The sequence below is a fragment of the Python bivittatus genome, unplaced genomic scaffold (genome assembly GCF_059951505.1).
Source record: "Python bivittatus isolate LINGU-HERP-01145 unplaced genomic scaffold, Pbiv_v1 ctg000610_np1212, whole genome shotgun sequence".
In the NCBI taxonomy this organism is placed as follows: Eukaryota; Metazoa; Chordata; class Lepidosauria; order Squamata; family Pythonidae; genus Python; species Python bivittatus.
This window is the reverse complement of record NW_028277088.1, coordinates 40,430,734-40,448,100: the sequence shown is the minus strand read 5'-3', so window position 1 is coordinate 40,448,100 and position 17,367 is coordinate 40,430,734. Positions and strand designations below refer to the sequence as shown.

The 17,367-nt window shown below is 38.0% G+C and overlaps 1 protein-coding gene across 4 annotated transcripts in view; it reads left to right on the top strand.

Annotated features, from left to right (window-relative positions):
- Positions 1-3,940: 3,940 nt before the first annotated feature.
- GADL1 (GAD like acidic amino acid decarboxylase 1) overlaps positions 3,941-17,367 on the top strand; it is a 117,896-nt gene continuing 104,469 nt past the window's right edge. For 2 of the 4 annotated variants that reach the window (XM_088150855.1, XM_088150856.1), the window contains exon 1: positions 3,941-4,008. In XM_088150855.1, the coding sequence (XP_088006981.1) occupies positions 3,969-4,008 (40 nt within the window). In that variant the 5' untranslated portion in view covers positions 3,941-3,968. The remainder of the gene's footprint in view (positions 4,009-17,367) is intronic. The other 2 variants (XM_088150854.1, XM_088150852.1) reach the window with 2 other exon arrangements.

The window sequence follows — 17,367 nt, the reverse complement described above, 5'->3', positions numbered from 1 at the left end:
GGGTGGCTATATAACAGAGTCGAACATGACTTAACAACTGAACAACAACAACTGTTTTTATCATTTTTAAGCTGGTCGGGATTATGGGGCATATGATGGGTGGCTATATAAATCTTTTAAATAAAATAAAATAAATAAATTGATATCCATACTACATGTAGCCAATATAACATTCCCCCCCCCCTTTTAAAAGGAAAGAAAACCGGTAAAGTTATCCTGTCAATCTAACATTCCAGCTGCATGTGTGGAAAGCATGAAAGTGTTATCAAATGTAGAAAAGCAGCTGTCTTTGTCAGAGGCAACCAACTGCTGGAAATGGCTTCATTTTTGGCATTATGATATTCTTTTCTAGCCAGGCCTTTCTGGGAAATTTCAGACAAGTCTGAGCCTTCTAAAGGAAGCCTAATAGCTTCTTTCGGCTGCCCCAGAGGGGAGTCTTACCAACTGTCTGTTCAAACAAATACGTATATGGGGTTGATCTGATATGGACAAATATATCCCCAAACAGGTATGATATACAGGAGAGAGGGGGTAGAGAATTATTAGGGCTGTGCAGTGCTTCAAAAATAATTGGAAATGGACAAGGAGCTACAGAGTATGCAGGAACACACACTTAACACCTGTCTGCAGCTCTTTAAAGCAGCTGCATCTTTTAAGAAGCAGCATGCAGTCCTGATACTTATATCCTCAGAGGTTACAGTTCTAATTTAGACCTTGTCTATAGAGCAAGGGAGTTTTCCACTGGGTAGATGTTGAGTTCCAGCATATTCTGTACAATGTTGTACTATTTGGTTAACTCTGTCTTGAATTGACCAAATATATTTTTTTTAAAAGTGGGATAAAAAGTCTAATACTAATAACAGACTTGTAGTGTGGTAAATCAGGTAATCATAGCCACATATTTTTAAAATCCTTTCACTGACATCAGTGAGAGTAACATTTCTTGTACAAGGTCAGAGAGCGATGTAAATTTTCAAAAGGACATGATCATAGACTGAAATGATATAGAAAGTAGTATGTTTATCTCTCTTTGCACTACCCATGTTGTACTTGCAACAAGAGCACTTGTGGCGGAGGAGGGAGGAGAACAAAATGTTGAAAAGAGTGTTCGGCATTGTGATGTACCTGTCCTTTTTGTATGTGCATTATGATATCATAGGCACAAATATAAAGGGTGGAGCTTGTGTTGTAAAACTTGTATCATAACTCTGAAGAAACTGTTGAACTCTGCAGACACCTGTGTGAGCAACTCTGGCATGTATTCTCCCATTTTATATTTACTCGCAGAATGATTCCACTTGCCAAGCGTGCTTTTGCTGAATCTGTTATGCTGCTGGAGAATCGAGTTTTGCCAGCATAGCACTGCTTGCATGAACTGAAAGATTCCTTTTCAGCCAGCCTATTTTGATGTGAGCCTTTCTCTACAACTGAACTGGAGTTCTATCCATCCCTCCTTGAGTTAGTACATGACAACCCAGCATGAACTTTGCTAATCCTCTTTGCTAATTTGCATCCTATCTATCTTGTGTTCATTTCAAGTTACTGAAAAAAGGTATCAACTCGATTTGTATGAGTGCCAGTCATTATAAGCAATGTTTTTGGTTTTCTCCTCCAGCTTTAAACCATCTCCTTTCAGTTGTTCTCAGCCGGTTTACCAGTGGGGCAGAGCATCAAGAACACTGCACGGGTCTGACTTCAGAACTCTGCCTGATCTTCTCTACACTGATGTGTCTGCCCCTCTTCCTACATCTTGCTTGGGCATTTCCCAAGCTAAAATAATGTTGGGGGGGGGGGGGAGAAGGAAAGAAACCAGGCAGAAATAGCCCACAGAGAAGGAGGAGCGTGGGGTAGCTTCTGCCATGGTTAGCTAGGTCCTGCACAGTAGGAAAACTGAATGGCTAATGGGCACCTACTTTATTTCACAGGGAGAGATAGGGAATGATGGACCCTGACAAACATAGGACCACTGGTGAGCAACTAAAGCCATCAATAATCCTCATTATTTTCTGGACATGGCAATGAAATGCATGCCTTCTGCAAAGATCCTCACTGATGCAATTTTCAAATATTTTAAAAATGAAATTGTGCTACTATGCCCCCTTTTCTCTATCTCCCCATAAATAAAATAAAGGTGGTCTGGTCATTTCAGAGTACTTTTAATACAGACTAGTGCTATCCTTCTTCCTCTCCAAATAAAATAGTGGAGGTCTGCTCCCCAGTCCTCTACTTTGCTAGTAGCCCAGAAATAGTTGGGTTCAGATATGGAAGGGAGATGATGGGCATGAAAAAAAAGCAACTCAGGAAGAAATGACATTGAAGAAGACAAATGCTGCGACAGCAATGGCACAGAGGAGACTAAGGGCAATGAGCACGGCCACACCTTTGGTCCCACCTACCCCAGGTCACCTAACCTCCAAGACAATGGGTGGCAGAGTATTACAGATTTTACACACCTTGCAGCTGGGATGCAAAACAGCTTATTTTATTTTATTTTAATTCATTTATTTATTCATTTTGTAAATTTATGTAGCTGCCCATCTCACATACATGACCCTGAGCTTATGCAGGAAAAGACTATATTTCTTCCACTTCTCTTTAGATTTGTCCTCACTTCCACCTAACTACAAAACAAGCAGGGCCTAGCATCCTCTCCCCCCCCCTCCAACATCGCCTTCATTTTGCCCCCAGCTCAAGAGGAATACAGGCATAATTCATCCTTAGCTGCATTGCTATTAAAGTAGCTTTTCCCCACTTTATCCCAATACCATCCAAGGATAGCCCCAAGGTGTATAAAATTTGTTAGGCTTTCCATTACGTTGGAGGGAAGACTGGTAACTAGTAGTGATTGGGAAGGAGGCAATAGAGGCAGGGGAGGGGTCAGCAATCAGAATAACTAATTTCATGCCTGTTTAGATTTCTGCTAAGTAAAGCATGGGTGGATAGCGGTATAAAGCTGTTCCTCACAAGCACTGGAGAGAAGATGAGGTTTATGCCACCGTGGGAGAAGACTGGGGTACCCCTACTTGCAGCAAACTGCAAGTAGGGGACAGGGCCTATAGGAGTCCATCAGAAAATAAATCCTAGCTGTGGTTTCTCCACAGTTACCCCAGAATAGTATTTCTTAAACTTTTTTGCTCTGAGGACCCCTTACCACTGTTAAAAATTATGGAGGACCCCCAAAAGGGGTTTTGCTTGTATGGATTTTATTTATTAATATTTACCGTATTAAAAATTAAAATTGATGCATTTGTAGAATATTTATTTATTGAATCATGTACAAATAACAATATTAGATAGTCATTAAAAAAACCCTATAATAAAGAGAAGAAATTGTTTTAAATTTTAGCCAATATCTTCAATATCCAGGAAATGATTTCGCAGACCCAGAGAGGGTCTTGGACCACTCTTTATGGAACACAACCCTAGTAAAATCTTTAGTGAGTGCATATTTAGAGTGGGGCATACTAAGCCAAAAGAAAATACTTCATTGCCTTCAGAAATTTGCATTGGATGGAAAGGTCTACTTCCTCCTACCAAATTAACTGTGTCCCTCTATCCTAACCCCACTGCGATCAAATATTAAATCCAGATTCAAATATTAAATTCCCCCCCCCCCCCAGTTCTATGCGCAACAGCACCCCACCCCTCAGCGCCTCACTCCCGGCCCTCTGCTCGACCCTTTGGCTCAGCATGGCCGTTCAGGTATTTCTAATCTGCTTTGCCCAGAAGATGCATTAGCGGCGCGGCGGCTTCCCAGCTTCCGCGCGCCACGAGCTGGGTGGGCGGGGCTGGCGGCGGGGCGCGCCTCGCACGGCTCTCCCGCTCTGAGCTGTCATCCCACCTGCAGCCATTTGCCGAGGAGTTCAGGGTTTGAGCGGCGGCGCGGAGCTCCGGCACCAGCCATCGGCGCCTCGCTTAGCGCGGGGGAGACGCTCCCGTTGAACTGCAGCGCCAGCGGCGAAGGCGGGATGGAGGAGGTGGAGGTGGAGGAGGTGGAGGAGGAGGAGGGTAAAAGCACGGGCTCGGTGGCTTTTCTTGCTTAATCTTTTCTTACAGGATGCTTGAGTTGGCTCTCGGCGAAGCTTCTCAGCCCTCCGCCCCCTTTTACGCGGGTTGGGGGCGCACATTTCTGCTCTCCCGTGAAGGAAGCAAAGCCGTGCCTACGGCGAGTGAGTTTACGCCGGGCGGCTTTCTTCCTCAGTGGCGTTGGTGGATCGCACCCCGTCCCATCCCGCTTTCTGGCGGTTCGGGAGAGAAATTCTCCGGGGTGGGAAGGGTGTTTTCCTCGCCGTATTGTGGCACTTTAGGGTCTCTTTTTACCTGGCCCCGCTGCCCTTCTGCAGTCTGGTTCTGTGACCGGCGTCCTCAGTAAATAATTCGAGTTTAGATGTGGCGGTCGCCTAGCTCTTCCGCAGCTCTGAAGGGAATTGCTGTATCTCCATCGGCGAGCCCTAAATAACTTATCTGTTACCACCATGGATTAACTTCGCCGGGTGCATGGAGCTGATTTATGTTATACAGAAGCCAACATCACACCACCCACCCGTTTACTATAACGAAACCTACACTCTTAAAAAACAAAATAAAAAAGCATTAACCAACCCCTGCTTGCTGCCCCTCTAGTCTGTGTGGATATTACAGTACAGTAGTGTCTGTAAGCATTATAAAAGGAATGCAGGTCACTTTTATCATGAACATGGAATTGCTAATGTAAATGGTCTATGGGAGGAAAATGAGATTGTTCGTGTTTGTGTGTGTGTGTAATTTTTATTAAAGAAGTTTTTGCACAGAGTAAAAACAATTAAAATTTTAAGTTAAGGATAAGAGAAGTAGAGAAAATTAATAGAAAAGTGAAAAAGAAATAAAAAAATAGAAAAGAAGGAAAAAAATAATAATGAGGTGGCTTCTGCTCTTCTTAACAGCAGTTATCAGGACATTTATGTTTTACCCCCTCTCTTTAAGGTTACATCAGTGTTTCCTTATCTCCATAATCTACCCTTTCTAATAATCAAATCCATAAAATATCAGTTCATTTTTTTTGTTTTGTTTTTTTCAGCAGAAAGTCCATAAGTGAGATTCTTTCTTCAGTGAGACTGAATCTTTTTATCAAAACTATCTTCCCAGACTTTCCAGTCAGGCTAACATCTTGACCAGAATTATCCAAGTTTAAGTTTCCTCAAAGTCAGAAGTCACATCTCTTTGATTTTGTTAGCCATATAGGTCCATCCAACCCTTTCCAGTTTCTGTTGATAGGTAGGGGCTGGGTCTGGTCCTAGAGTACATTTGTGTTAGGATTATACTTGCAGTCTTATATAAAATTAGGACTGCCATTGGTTTGAGTTTGTGGGTTTGAACACACCTAATTTAGCTTAAAGTTATGCTCTACATATGCTAAAATCAATTTAGTAAGGCTAAAGCTAGCAAGAAAAAATACAATGTATTTCACAGAGTACAAATGCTCTTATTTTACTCATCTATAACTTGATAGACATAACTTTTAAATATTACTAGAAAATATTAATATAACAACATCATATATGTACATATATTACATTATCCTTCTCTTCTCTTCCCTCAGCCACACTTCTTATGAAAACTTCATTAAGTAGACTGCTCTGCATTGGGGAAGTGGTAAATCCCAGTTGACCCCATGAATTCTGGGAGGCCTCTCTGAGACTTTTCTCCATATATATGTATCCCTTCACAGTGAGATATATTCTTTCAGGGCTGTCACACACAATGTCTGGGCACAGAGACTACCACAATTTATTTCAAGCATTATGTGAATGAAGAAGCTGGATAAATATCTGTAGACAGTTGACAGAGCTACAGTGTAGGAAACTGCCCTTGTACTAAGCTGGGTCATTGGTGAATCTATTCCTGGCAGCAGCTGTCCACAGTTAAGGGCAGTCTTAGAAGCCAGGAATTGATCCTGGAAGCTTACAAAGCTGGTGTTCAGCCATTGACTTGTGATCCCTTACTGATATATCTCTTACAAACTTCAAGGACTCTTGTGGCACTTTAAGAACAGCAAATTTTACTATGGCATAAACTTTTGTGTACTGTACATAAAAGCTTTTGTCATAAACCCTTTGATACTTTTGCTCCTACAAGGTAATGCTGCCAGCCTTCCAGCAATGTTTGTATGGTGTAAGCCGCCCAGAGTCCCCCGTTGTGGGGAGATGGGTGGGGACAAGTCAAATAAATAATAATAATAATAATAATAATGTATGTTGTTTGTATGAGGAAAATGTTTTGTTTGCCAAAGTGTCCCCCTATGCTTTGTGAAAAAAATAATTGTTCTGGATTTTTTTCTTTCATGTGCTTATTAACAAACACATCTTGGTGATCTGTAGTTTTACAAGTTCATTTCTTAGTATTGCACGTGTTTCCTAATAGGTACCTTGCCTTATTTTGAATGCAGATATTTAGTTAAGAGAATAAAAATGTATGTTAAATCAAATCTTTAAGCCATGATACAAATAACTCCTTGGGTATCCTGAGTCTATAGATCTAGGTTAATGGGATATAGCCAACAGTAGGTTGGCTCTCAAAGTACTCTCTAGTTTAGAGATCACTGGGCTTTAATTATGCTTGTGACATCCTGACCAAAATGTGCCAGAAATGACCAGTACTGTCTTTACCATTAGCATGTTGGGGCATGAGTACAGCTAAAGCTTGTAGCCTTGTCCATACCTTCTCTACTTTATCTTACTAAAAAGCATTAAGTGAAAGCCTCGTTGGCCAAAGTCATGATAGACAAGGGAAGCCAATATCTATAAACCTATCTAGTGATGACATGCCATATAGAAGACTGAGCCTTAGAATGTAAGAATATATATTAATGAAATGAAAGAAAGAAAATAGATATGTAGTATATCTGTGAAATTAAGAGAAAGGCAAAAGATATGAATGAAGGTGATCTGATTTGTGGAGGAGTTGAAGAATACAAACAGGAAAGTGAAGATGAAGGTTTAATTGTGAATGAAAGGGCTCACAAATGTATGGATGTATGAACTGGTGTCATTTAAGTTGTAGTGGATGTGTATGAAAGTAGGAATTCACCATTTTGAATGAAAGCAATCCAGGTTTTGGGTAGCATCAAGAGTAGATTTTTGGAAAAAATGAACATGTAAGAAAAGGAATTAAGTGAAAAACCCTACAGTGACTATAAGAACAGAATGTATGAGTTCTGTATGAAAAAGCACTAGAAGATAGATTAATCTCCAATAGAATGAAGGGGAAATGGACATAAAGAAAAGTATATGGAAGCTGCTTTGAACACTATAAAAAATTATGTTATAGAATGCCATATAAGTGACTAGTGTTATGCTAACGGGAAATATGAAATAGGATGTTTTTTCTTTGTACTGTTTTAAATGTTGACTGTTTTTATTATTGTTAGCCGCCCAGAGTCACTGGTCTGAGATGGGCGGCTATATAAATTGAATAAATAAATAAATAACGCGCCTTTTCTGCTGTGGTGCCTGCCCTCTGGAACATCCTCCCTCCTGAGATTAGGATGGCCCTGATCCTTTTGACTTTTTGGAAGGCCTTGAAGACCTGGCTTTATGCCCGGGCCTGGCTTTATGCCCAGGCCTGGGGCCCCGAGTGTGTGAAGGGCCCTATTTCATGGTTGTGTTGATACCAGTGGTTTTTAAGATCAATTGGCTGCATTTATATTATATTTAATTTTTTGTACTGTTATAAATTGAATAAATAAATAAATAAAATATCAAAGTAAAATCAGAACAGATGCTATAAATGTTACCTCCCACAAAAAATTGATGAAAAGGAAGTCACAAACATTATCCAAATAAAGAAAGATGGTAGCCTGCAGGTGTAGACGGTGTAACTGGAGGAATGTTAAAATGTAGATTTGGTTTGCTTATGGAGTTACACTGTTTGTTTAATGTGTATCTAGGCCTGACAATTAGAAAAATGCTGTTATTGTTCTTTTGTACAAAAGGAAAGATAACAAGAATGAATGTATATTCTACAGGGAGATTACTTTAAGTGTGCTTGAAAAAGCATTTGGCAGAGTTCTATGGAATAAGCAAATTCAGTGTTTAACATTTTAGTTCATCTTGATCTAGGGAAAGACTATAAAAAATAAATTTTCTGGGATATTAAAATAAATGCTGAGTATATTGGAGATATATTTTGAGTGAAAAGCTGGGCTAGATATTAGTACCTACCATACCTTGGCTGACTTCACAAGAAAAGCAGAGTCAAACCCAGTTCATATTTGGATGGGACCAGTCAAGAAAATAGGCTAAATTGTAACATTGGGGAAAAAATGAAAGGAACACTGGTAAACTGTGCCCATGACATGAGGACTTGGCTTCATCTTTAAGGATTCTTTACTGTTGAATGAAATAAATGTATTAAAGTATTGGGATTTGTTATATTGTCTCCTTTAAAAAAATGTGTAATCTTAAATAAAATAATTGAAGGTGGGTGCTATTGAAATCACTAAAAATGTGTACTTTCACCTTTATTTTTCAAAAGAACCCCAGTCTAAGTAACAGCCTTTCAATAGTATTTTCGAACAGCAGCATCCCATAATTTGTAGTAAACTGCCATAGAAACGAAGTTTAAAGCCCTCTTAGCTTATCAACCAAACTAGTTTCATGGATTTATGAATCTGGCCCTTAATATTTTCATTTGAGTTTGTGAGTACTTAATTTAAGGTAATAGAAAAATGACTGTTGTCTTAATTGTACTGTTTTAAGCAGGTTTGTAGGACAGAAGTGCTTGAAATAATTTATAGCCATCACAGTTTGCTCTTTTTTTAAAAAAAAAAAACACTAGAATGCTGAATATAATCAATATTAGAGAAATATAGTTCATAGTCTTAAAATGTATAACAAATGGGTAACTTGTAGTACGGCATGCTCCTCTTTTGTTATTAATTTAGGGGTAGAACATTTACTAATCAAACAATGAATGCTAATGCATGATTTAAAATATGGAAACGAAGATATGAATGCCAGATTGAAACGGTACATCAGAACATGAAGGTTTTAAAAATAATACTTGGAATTTTATCTGTCAAACATCTGAAACTCCCATTCAACTTTATTGAGAGTGAATGGATAGATTAGTAATTTGGCTATTTATTTGGAAGTATTGCTCCCTCGTAAGTCTGTTTAGGATTGTAGTTCAAAAGTACCAATAGAAGAGAATATATGTAGCTCAGGGTTGGACTGTGGAGTCCGTGGGGTTCACCAAGCTCAGAGAACCCCAAGGACTCCATAGTTCAAAAGTATTTACCTAGGCATGCTGGTTATTGTGCCATTCCTTGCCCTTGCCAAAAATGTTTTATGAAGTACCCCATATTGCCACCTTGAGCTCCATGTAGAAGAAAATAATGTAATTGCTGCATAAGAGACACTGTCTACTGAGAATTACTGTTGCACAAGCCTCGGTGAAATTAATGAGATGCTTACAAAATCTTCTTATGAAAGTGTTTCTAAAGTCTGAAGTATATTTTTCTTTAAATTGACTAATTTGTACTAGGTATGGTAACATGAGCAGTTAATAGTTCAGTTTTTTTCCTTCTGAAGTTTTTTTTTCTTCTAAAAGCTCAATTATGTAAGTTGCTAAGCATTTAGGCTATTCAAACAATGACTAAAATTATTTTTACTATGACAGATTTAACTTACAGTAGGTAAGAGACCTTTTTCCAGATGGATTTTTTTTTTCAGAGAAAGTTCATAGCTGCCCTTATTATGAATCCAAATTTAAACCAGGTTATTAAAGTGATTTTTATTGACAGGGCTACATTAAGCTTGCCAAGAAAATACATTTCAGCTCAGCACTGTGTACTATATAATAAAAATCATACAGTGCTTCTTGATGTTTATTAGATGTCTTTTAACCCCCTCTCTTTATTTTCACTCTATAAAAATGTTGATTCCCTTAAGGTGAGTTTGTCCATGTAGTTTTGAGGCAACAATCCAGAAATAGTTTACCATTGCCTTCTTCTGAGATGTTTTTTCATCTCCCCAGCCTGGTATGGGATTTCCTGGTCTCTCATAAAAATGCAATATAATGTACCATATAATCTAGAAAAAGGTTGGTATTAAATCTACATAGTAAATAGAAGCAATGCAAGAGCAGTGTGGAGAGAGTGAAATCTGCAGAAAGACTCAAAATAAAAATTTGCACCATGAAATTTTTATGATATGAACTAGGGAAGAGCAAAATCACCAGATTAGAGAACCCTCAACTGCATCATCACCCACAGATAGTACCAAACTGTACAAGGTTTAAACATTATGTTGTGTTTTTTAACATTTTAACACGAATACCACCACTAATAGCAGCTTTCAGGCAGTCTTAAATGACTTTTCTTCTTGGGAATGATCTGTTGCAAAGGTGATCCAGTGCAGAGGTAGTAGGCTTAACAGCATAATACCCAAACTGCAGTTGCTAGAATGGCTACTGGTTTTCTTCTAGGTCCAATCCAAAGTGCTGGTTCTCATGGCTTGGTGCCTGAATATCTGCAAGACCATCTGTTCTGCCCAGACTCAGCCCAATCCATGCTGTCTTTGATAGATGAATGCTGAGGAGGTGAGGGGTTGGGGCTTGATGCTACACTTCCTTAGTGGCTGCCCCATCCTTTGGAACACCCCACCTCCCAAGATAAGGGGTGTCCTCAACCTGTTAACCTTTGGAAAGCCTCAAAACCCTGTTTATTCTGCAGAGTGTGTGAGTGCTTCTACTTGGGCTGCCTGAGCTAAATTTGCTGATGGTTTTAATTGTTATAATTTTTATTGTAAATTGCCTCATGATCTTTTGGAACTGGGTGGTATGTGTATAGTTATAGAAATATAAATAAATGCTGGGTGCGATGGCTCTACACAGGACTTTCTGGCAACTTACTTTAGAGGATGGTATGCTGCATCTTCAGCTCTTGCTTCTTTCTCAAAGTAATGACAGTTATTACTTTTTAGGGGAAAATAGAGCTGTGATTAGCCATAACAGAACTGTAGAACAGTGATTTAACAAGTTGGTTTGATGAATTTTTGTAGCTTGAAAATATTTTTACAATATAGCCCTTGGGTAGTTATGCCATGGTCTTTTAAAACATACAAATGATGATAAAATGCACTTTTATTCATATAATTTGATAAGTAGACAAGGAAGTGTTTGGAAGAAATCATGAAGATTCATCAAGCTTCTTTTTCAAGATAAAAGTGATACTTTGTTTGATTTCCCCCTAAAGATTTAATAAATGGTTAACAAAATGGGGTTTAATACTGACAAATTAAGATACTATGATCATTAAACAATCTTGTCAATTGAACTTCTAAAAACTACTATCAGATTAACGCATTGGGATCATTATTGTATATTAATTCAATTTTCACACTTATTAGGCAAGCTATTTTTTGTGGCAGAGGTGTTTTTTTTCCCTGCGTTAAATGATCTAAGCTTTTTGGGGGGGATAGAATTCATAGCTTGATGAAAAGTTTCTGTAGTGTATGTAAAACCCTGAACAGTGGGAAATGACAACAATTATTTTAAGAGTAACACAAAATTAGAGGGTAGGCAGCAAATAGCTGCTTATATCTCTCCTACAAAAAAGATACTGCCTAAATTACTAGTCTGCAACTGATAGCAAGAACTAGTAATGCTGAGACAGAGGTGTCTAACCATGTAATGCAGCTTCCCACATTCCCATGAGATATATAGGTGCTGGTTTTGCTTATTAACATTTCAAAGAGAGTCATGGCTTCAAACTTCTAATTTCTCAAATCTATACCTTAAATAACAAAAGCATATACTAAAATACTTGGGGATATTTCATTTTTCTTTTATTCACTATCTTGGCTTGGGTCTGGCAATTTTCCTCTTGTAATAAGTTCTACATTTTCTTCCTTTAGAGAATCCTGTTCATATTAGCTTGTCTGCCAAAAAATCTCAACACATCTACCATAAAGCTACTGTGTTTTATTGAAAATCCTGCAGAGTGTTGTCAAGTGCTCAGTTGAATAAAGTACAAGAGACAGAAGTACTGAATTGTAGGACATATCAAATGTTCTTTTTTGCAGAGCCCATTGCAGGGCAAGACCAGTTATGCTAGGCAAGCTATTTCTGTCATCACTGATCTTCTCAGTGAAGACTGATAACAGGCTAGAAGTATGCAATAAAATGTGATAGCCATAAGGAAAGTGTGTTGTTTGGAGAGGGAAATCTTATGTAGGTATGCCTATGGTAATATTAGAAATTTCCACAGCAAATATAAATTCCTTCTGGGAAACAATGTCACTCTGTAAGATAGATTCAAAATCTCGAAAGATTTTTCTACAGAATCTTTCCAGTGGAAATATGAGACCCTAACTAAGCTGTAATGATCTTCAGATGGAAAATGAAATTAGAGAATTATCTAAAAGAGAAAGTGTTCATAGTAATGGGGGATTTGTCCTGAAATGCCCTCATATAGATGGTTTAAATGCACATTCTACTCATAGCAAAAAAGTAACATATCTACATAGTTTAAAAACAGTTTTGCCTACATAACCAAAGGAATGTAGCCCTGGGATTTAATCTTAAAGCATACTCAGGACTTAGTGTATGTTGTGAGTGCTGTTGAATTGATGGGAAGCAGTGATTACAGCACTACTCAAATTTAATTTCTATGCAAATGGATAATTGGAACTCCGTTGTTGGTCAAAAGAAAGTTGATTAGGGTGAGAACTCTTCAGATTACTTCAGAATTACTCAATTTCAATAACAAGCTGAGCTAGAATGTACACCATTCATCCAATTTTAAGGGGTCACTTGCATGATTAAAAAGTGGTGTCACATTTATAGAGAAAAGGTGACTTCTTTCAGAAAATGGAAGCCCTGCCAAAATTTGAACAAATGGGACAGATTTGTGCAAAAATACTGAAGAATGTAATCAGAGTTGCTAATCAAAGATTTTGAGGACTATCTTTTTAAAAATTAAGTCAAATAAAATCAGGAAGCCCCATAGAAAGGTGGTTGAATCACTGAAAATAAGTTAACAGATGATAAAGAGATTGCAGAAAATCTGAAGTACTTCTCTGCCAAAAATGTAGGAAGGTTTATGTAACTGAACTGAGCTTTTCAGATGGAAAATGAGGCAAATAGCGTAGTAAGAGTAGAAATTCTAGCTGTAACTGACAAATAATTTAGTGCAAATGCTATCTATGAAATAGTTTTTTTAAAAAACTCAAATATAAAGTTCTTAAAACACAATATAGGTTCCTAAGGACAAGTTCTATATCAGAATATGGACCAATATAGTACTACATTTTAGAAAGAAATCTAGGGTTAGGGTCCAGAGGATTTCAGACTGTTTAGGTTAATATATGTCCAGGTACAAAACTGGAAAGTCTTAGTAAAGATAGAAATTATCAAAAACATTGAATGACAAGTCTACTGTAAGAGTAAATCACATTCCACTCTCTTTTTAGAGTGCTTTGTCAAAAACCATGTGGATAGGAGTGTTCCAATAGACACGATTCAGTTGGATATTTGAGGTCTTTAGAACAAAATTCCACATTGAAGAGTTTTGAGCAAAATTAGCAATTATGAGTTAAACAGTGAGTGTGGTGGGTTGGCCATATCAGCTAGTGATAAATTTATTTAGATGTTTGTGAAACATTCAAAAAAGATTTCTCTAAATTGAAGGAGTGGGCAGTAGAATAACAAATACAGACCTGCTAAACAAGGTGAGCACATTGGACCAAACATCATAACATCATATGTTACACTGATGAGGTCTGAACTGGAAGTGACTTTTCGGGAAGAGGATCTTGTAGCTGTGTAGCTTCTAACAGGTACAGGTATTGATAGAAAATTAGCCTCAAATATGAAAAATGCTCATATTGAGAAATGCAGATTCCTGATTCCCAATATTATGTATGTAAAAATTAGTACATTTTTGAATATTTTTTATGATAGATGGGCAATACAGGTATTCATATTTTAGTAGTTTTTTATTAAAAAAAAGTAATTTCTCTCTCTGTGAGTTATCTGTGGAATCTTTCTAGGTGAACATCTCTGAAGCGCTCCAATACCAAATCTGTTAGAGATATCTATTTCATCAACAATGAAAACACTTAGTGAACCTGCTTTAGAGGAAATATGTCAAAGGAGGATGCAGCTTTGGAATAATAGGCTGAGATTTTTCTTTTCTGAATTCCAGGCTAAGCAGAATGAATGGAGGAGATACAGAAGATCCATGTCAAATGCCTTGCAGTTTCTTATAGCAATAACCCAGGCAGTATAACTTTGAGATTTAGACTGAATATTTGCAGTAGAGTGGCAACCGGGTCCTCCACACAGCAGCAACCATTTTAAAATGTTCCAGCTTTTCTAAGAAGCATTATTTTAACATGGAAGCCTGGCAAAAGATTCCAGTGAAATGAGGGAGTGAATATAAGGCTGAGTTTTATTTTTATTGTAGAAAATAAATAGGAAACAAGATATGTCTATTCAATTATTTAAATGTTTAAAATTTAAAAAAAAGCTTGATTTGCCTTTGCTGCCTTTATTTGCCATTTTGAAACTCTTCAGCTTCCAGCTGTGCTCAGCGCTAGAGGTAATTACGCAGTGGCAAAGTACTTTACAGTGCTGTCCTTTACATATCTTTTCCACAGTCATTCCTATTGTACGCAAGAGAATTTACACTCACATAAGTGTGGATAAGGTGATCACTGGCTTTCATGTAAAGTTTAAGAATATGTACTGAAAAGGATAAACTCTGGGCCAGGATCCTGCATAGCCCAATTTAAATGGTTAGAAGTGTGTTAAGTAAAGAATATTAAATAAATACAGAATTAAAGCTACATGCCTCTGCCCATGTCCGTCCCCCTTTATTCCTAATAATGGCACATACTTCTTTTGTCTGGTGTGTTCTTACTCTGATATATTATTCCCAGTCCATGAATGAGGCAGATTTAAGTTGCTCTTGATGATGTTAAAGCAACATTTCCCCCCTTATCCCAGCATCACCCAAGGATAGTTCCCTCATGTGTCAAATCTGTTACGCTTTGTCACCTGTTGCATGGGGAGAAATCCGCTGTTTTACAGTGGCTTAAAACAGTAGAGGCAAGATGAAAATAATAGAGATTGTCAATGGGGACAGCAAATTTCACGCCAGTATAGTTTTCTGTCAGTTCAATAATGGGTGGGTAGCACTTAGATTTAGCAGTAAAGGAAAGTCCTCTCCTGCAATACATTGTTAAAACAGTGCTCTTAGTCTCAGAGGCTGATGGATCAATAAATTGTAGAGGGGCTAGGCTATTTGGTGACTTCTAGGTATTTTGGACTTCTTATCCCATCAGTCCAAGCTCACATGGACAACGTTAGGGATTGTGAAGCTGTCCCTCACAGTGGATAGCAGGCAGCAGGTTGCCCATCCCTATTAGAGAACCTTCTGCATCTCTGTACTTCGTTACTGAGCACATTTGCTCAGCACCCTGTGGTTGCTTTGTTTTAATGGATAGCGCTTCTGTAAGTCAGGGCACTTGATTTTGCTGATTCCCCCATCTGATCTGTAATGGACAGCTAATAGGAAGTTAAGTTCTTTGCCCTTATCAAGAAGAAAGGGAGAAGGCTGCAAGGAAAAGCTGTTGGCTTTAGGGGGAGAAATGGTGATTAGCAGTTGGGGTGGGTAAGGAAGGAAAGTGAAAGTGGAATAGGTTCAGCTCTGGCTTAGTAAAGGGGTGGTAGGAAGGAATCTGCTCAGATTCATCTCCTCAAAGTTCAGTATGTTCCTTTTGTTTTATGGTAGCATAAATTTTAACTCCCCTCTCTCCTTAATGTTATTCTTGGAAAGAATTAAAATAATTATGAACTTTGAATTAGACTAGTCCCTGAGGTACCAAGTACTGCAGTTCAGGAATCCATTGTGGTTCCAAATTGGAAAAGAAAAATGTGAAGGGAGAAGAGAGAGACAACTGTAACTAAGAAAAAAATAAAAAATGCACCAGAAGGCACTTCTAGGTACTTTCAATTGGGACCTTGGCCAGGTACATGAGTGAGATTTTATGAGTCATCAGAAGGCAGTTTCTGTTCTGGGTAGCATTATACTACATACAAATGTAGCCATTCCTTTCATTTTTCACTTTATTCTTTAATTCCATAATTCTCACTTTAATAATAAAAAAGATAAAGGCCATCGAGTCCTTGATTACTGAGCCTTTTTCCAGTTGGGTTTTATTCCAAAACTTGCTTACCCAGATGTGATAAACTCAGAACAACACACTGGTTTACTTTTAATGTAAAATTAAACCATTGTTTAGTATACTGTGCATGGTCTTAAGGAGATCTAGAAAATCCATTTCTGAAAATAACAGTTTTTTTACAGCTGAATTGAAAGCACACTGTAGATATTTAAAATTATGATGTGGTAAAATAATCCATAGTTTTTGTTAAATGATTGTACTTAGCCATATTCTCCCCATCCCCCAACCAATGTTTAGACAGATTAACTAACAGTTTGAGAGAAAACAAATGCTCCCAATTGTTTTGTGGCTGGTGTAGCAAATAAAGAAGAGATGTAGGCTCTGCCTTTTGGAGGTTGCCCTCAGATTTGGGATAGAATACTTTTTTGGGGCAAGATTCCAAAAATCATAAGTGGGCCACTTATTCCATAATCAGCAGCTCCCTGCATTCTGCATGAGTAAATACTTCGAGTCACTTTGGATTCTGGCCATACTTTTTCAATGAAGTGATTTACTGGGCCATCGGAGGTTGGCAGCGTTTCTATACTGATCATTAGCCCAGATTTGTTTCTAGAAAGTTGACAACCACTTGGTTACATCACAGCCACACCATTTTTTTTAAAGCAGGTTGGCTTCAATCTTTTATGCTGTCATAAAAATGGAATATAACTTAACAGTTTCATAAACTGCATTGCTATTCAGGTTTTTCTTATGTGTTTGCCACCAGCTGACACATTTGTTTTCATGCCTCCCAGAGCCTCCTTCCACCAAAGCTGCCAAAAATGTCAATAGCATAGTTTCCTGATATTTTCCAGTGGCAAGCCATGCAAATTGTAGTTCAATCTCTTAAACAAGCATACCACAATTTTAAAAAAGAGAATACTATTTTTCCTGTCTGTAAAAAGAGAAAAATCTTGCTTCAGATCATAAATGTGATGTAGCTTTGCCCACTTGACATCATTCCTCCCTGCCCCATAGTCCTTGGCCTCAAAAATGGTAAGCAGGTCCCCATTTTGTCATTGATGTTCAACCCACTGGCATCATGGGAGCATGCTAGGTCAGCCCTTGTGATGTACATCAAACTTGTTTACTATGAATAAAATTTATTAGTTTGTAACCTATTGTACCAGCATATGCCAAAAAGGACACTTTTGTTCAT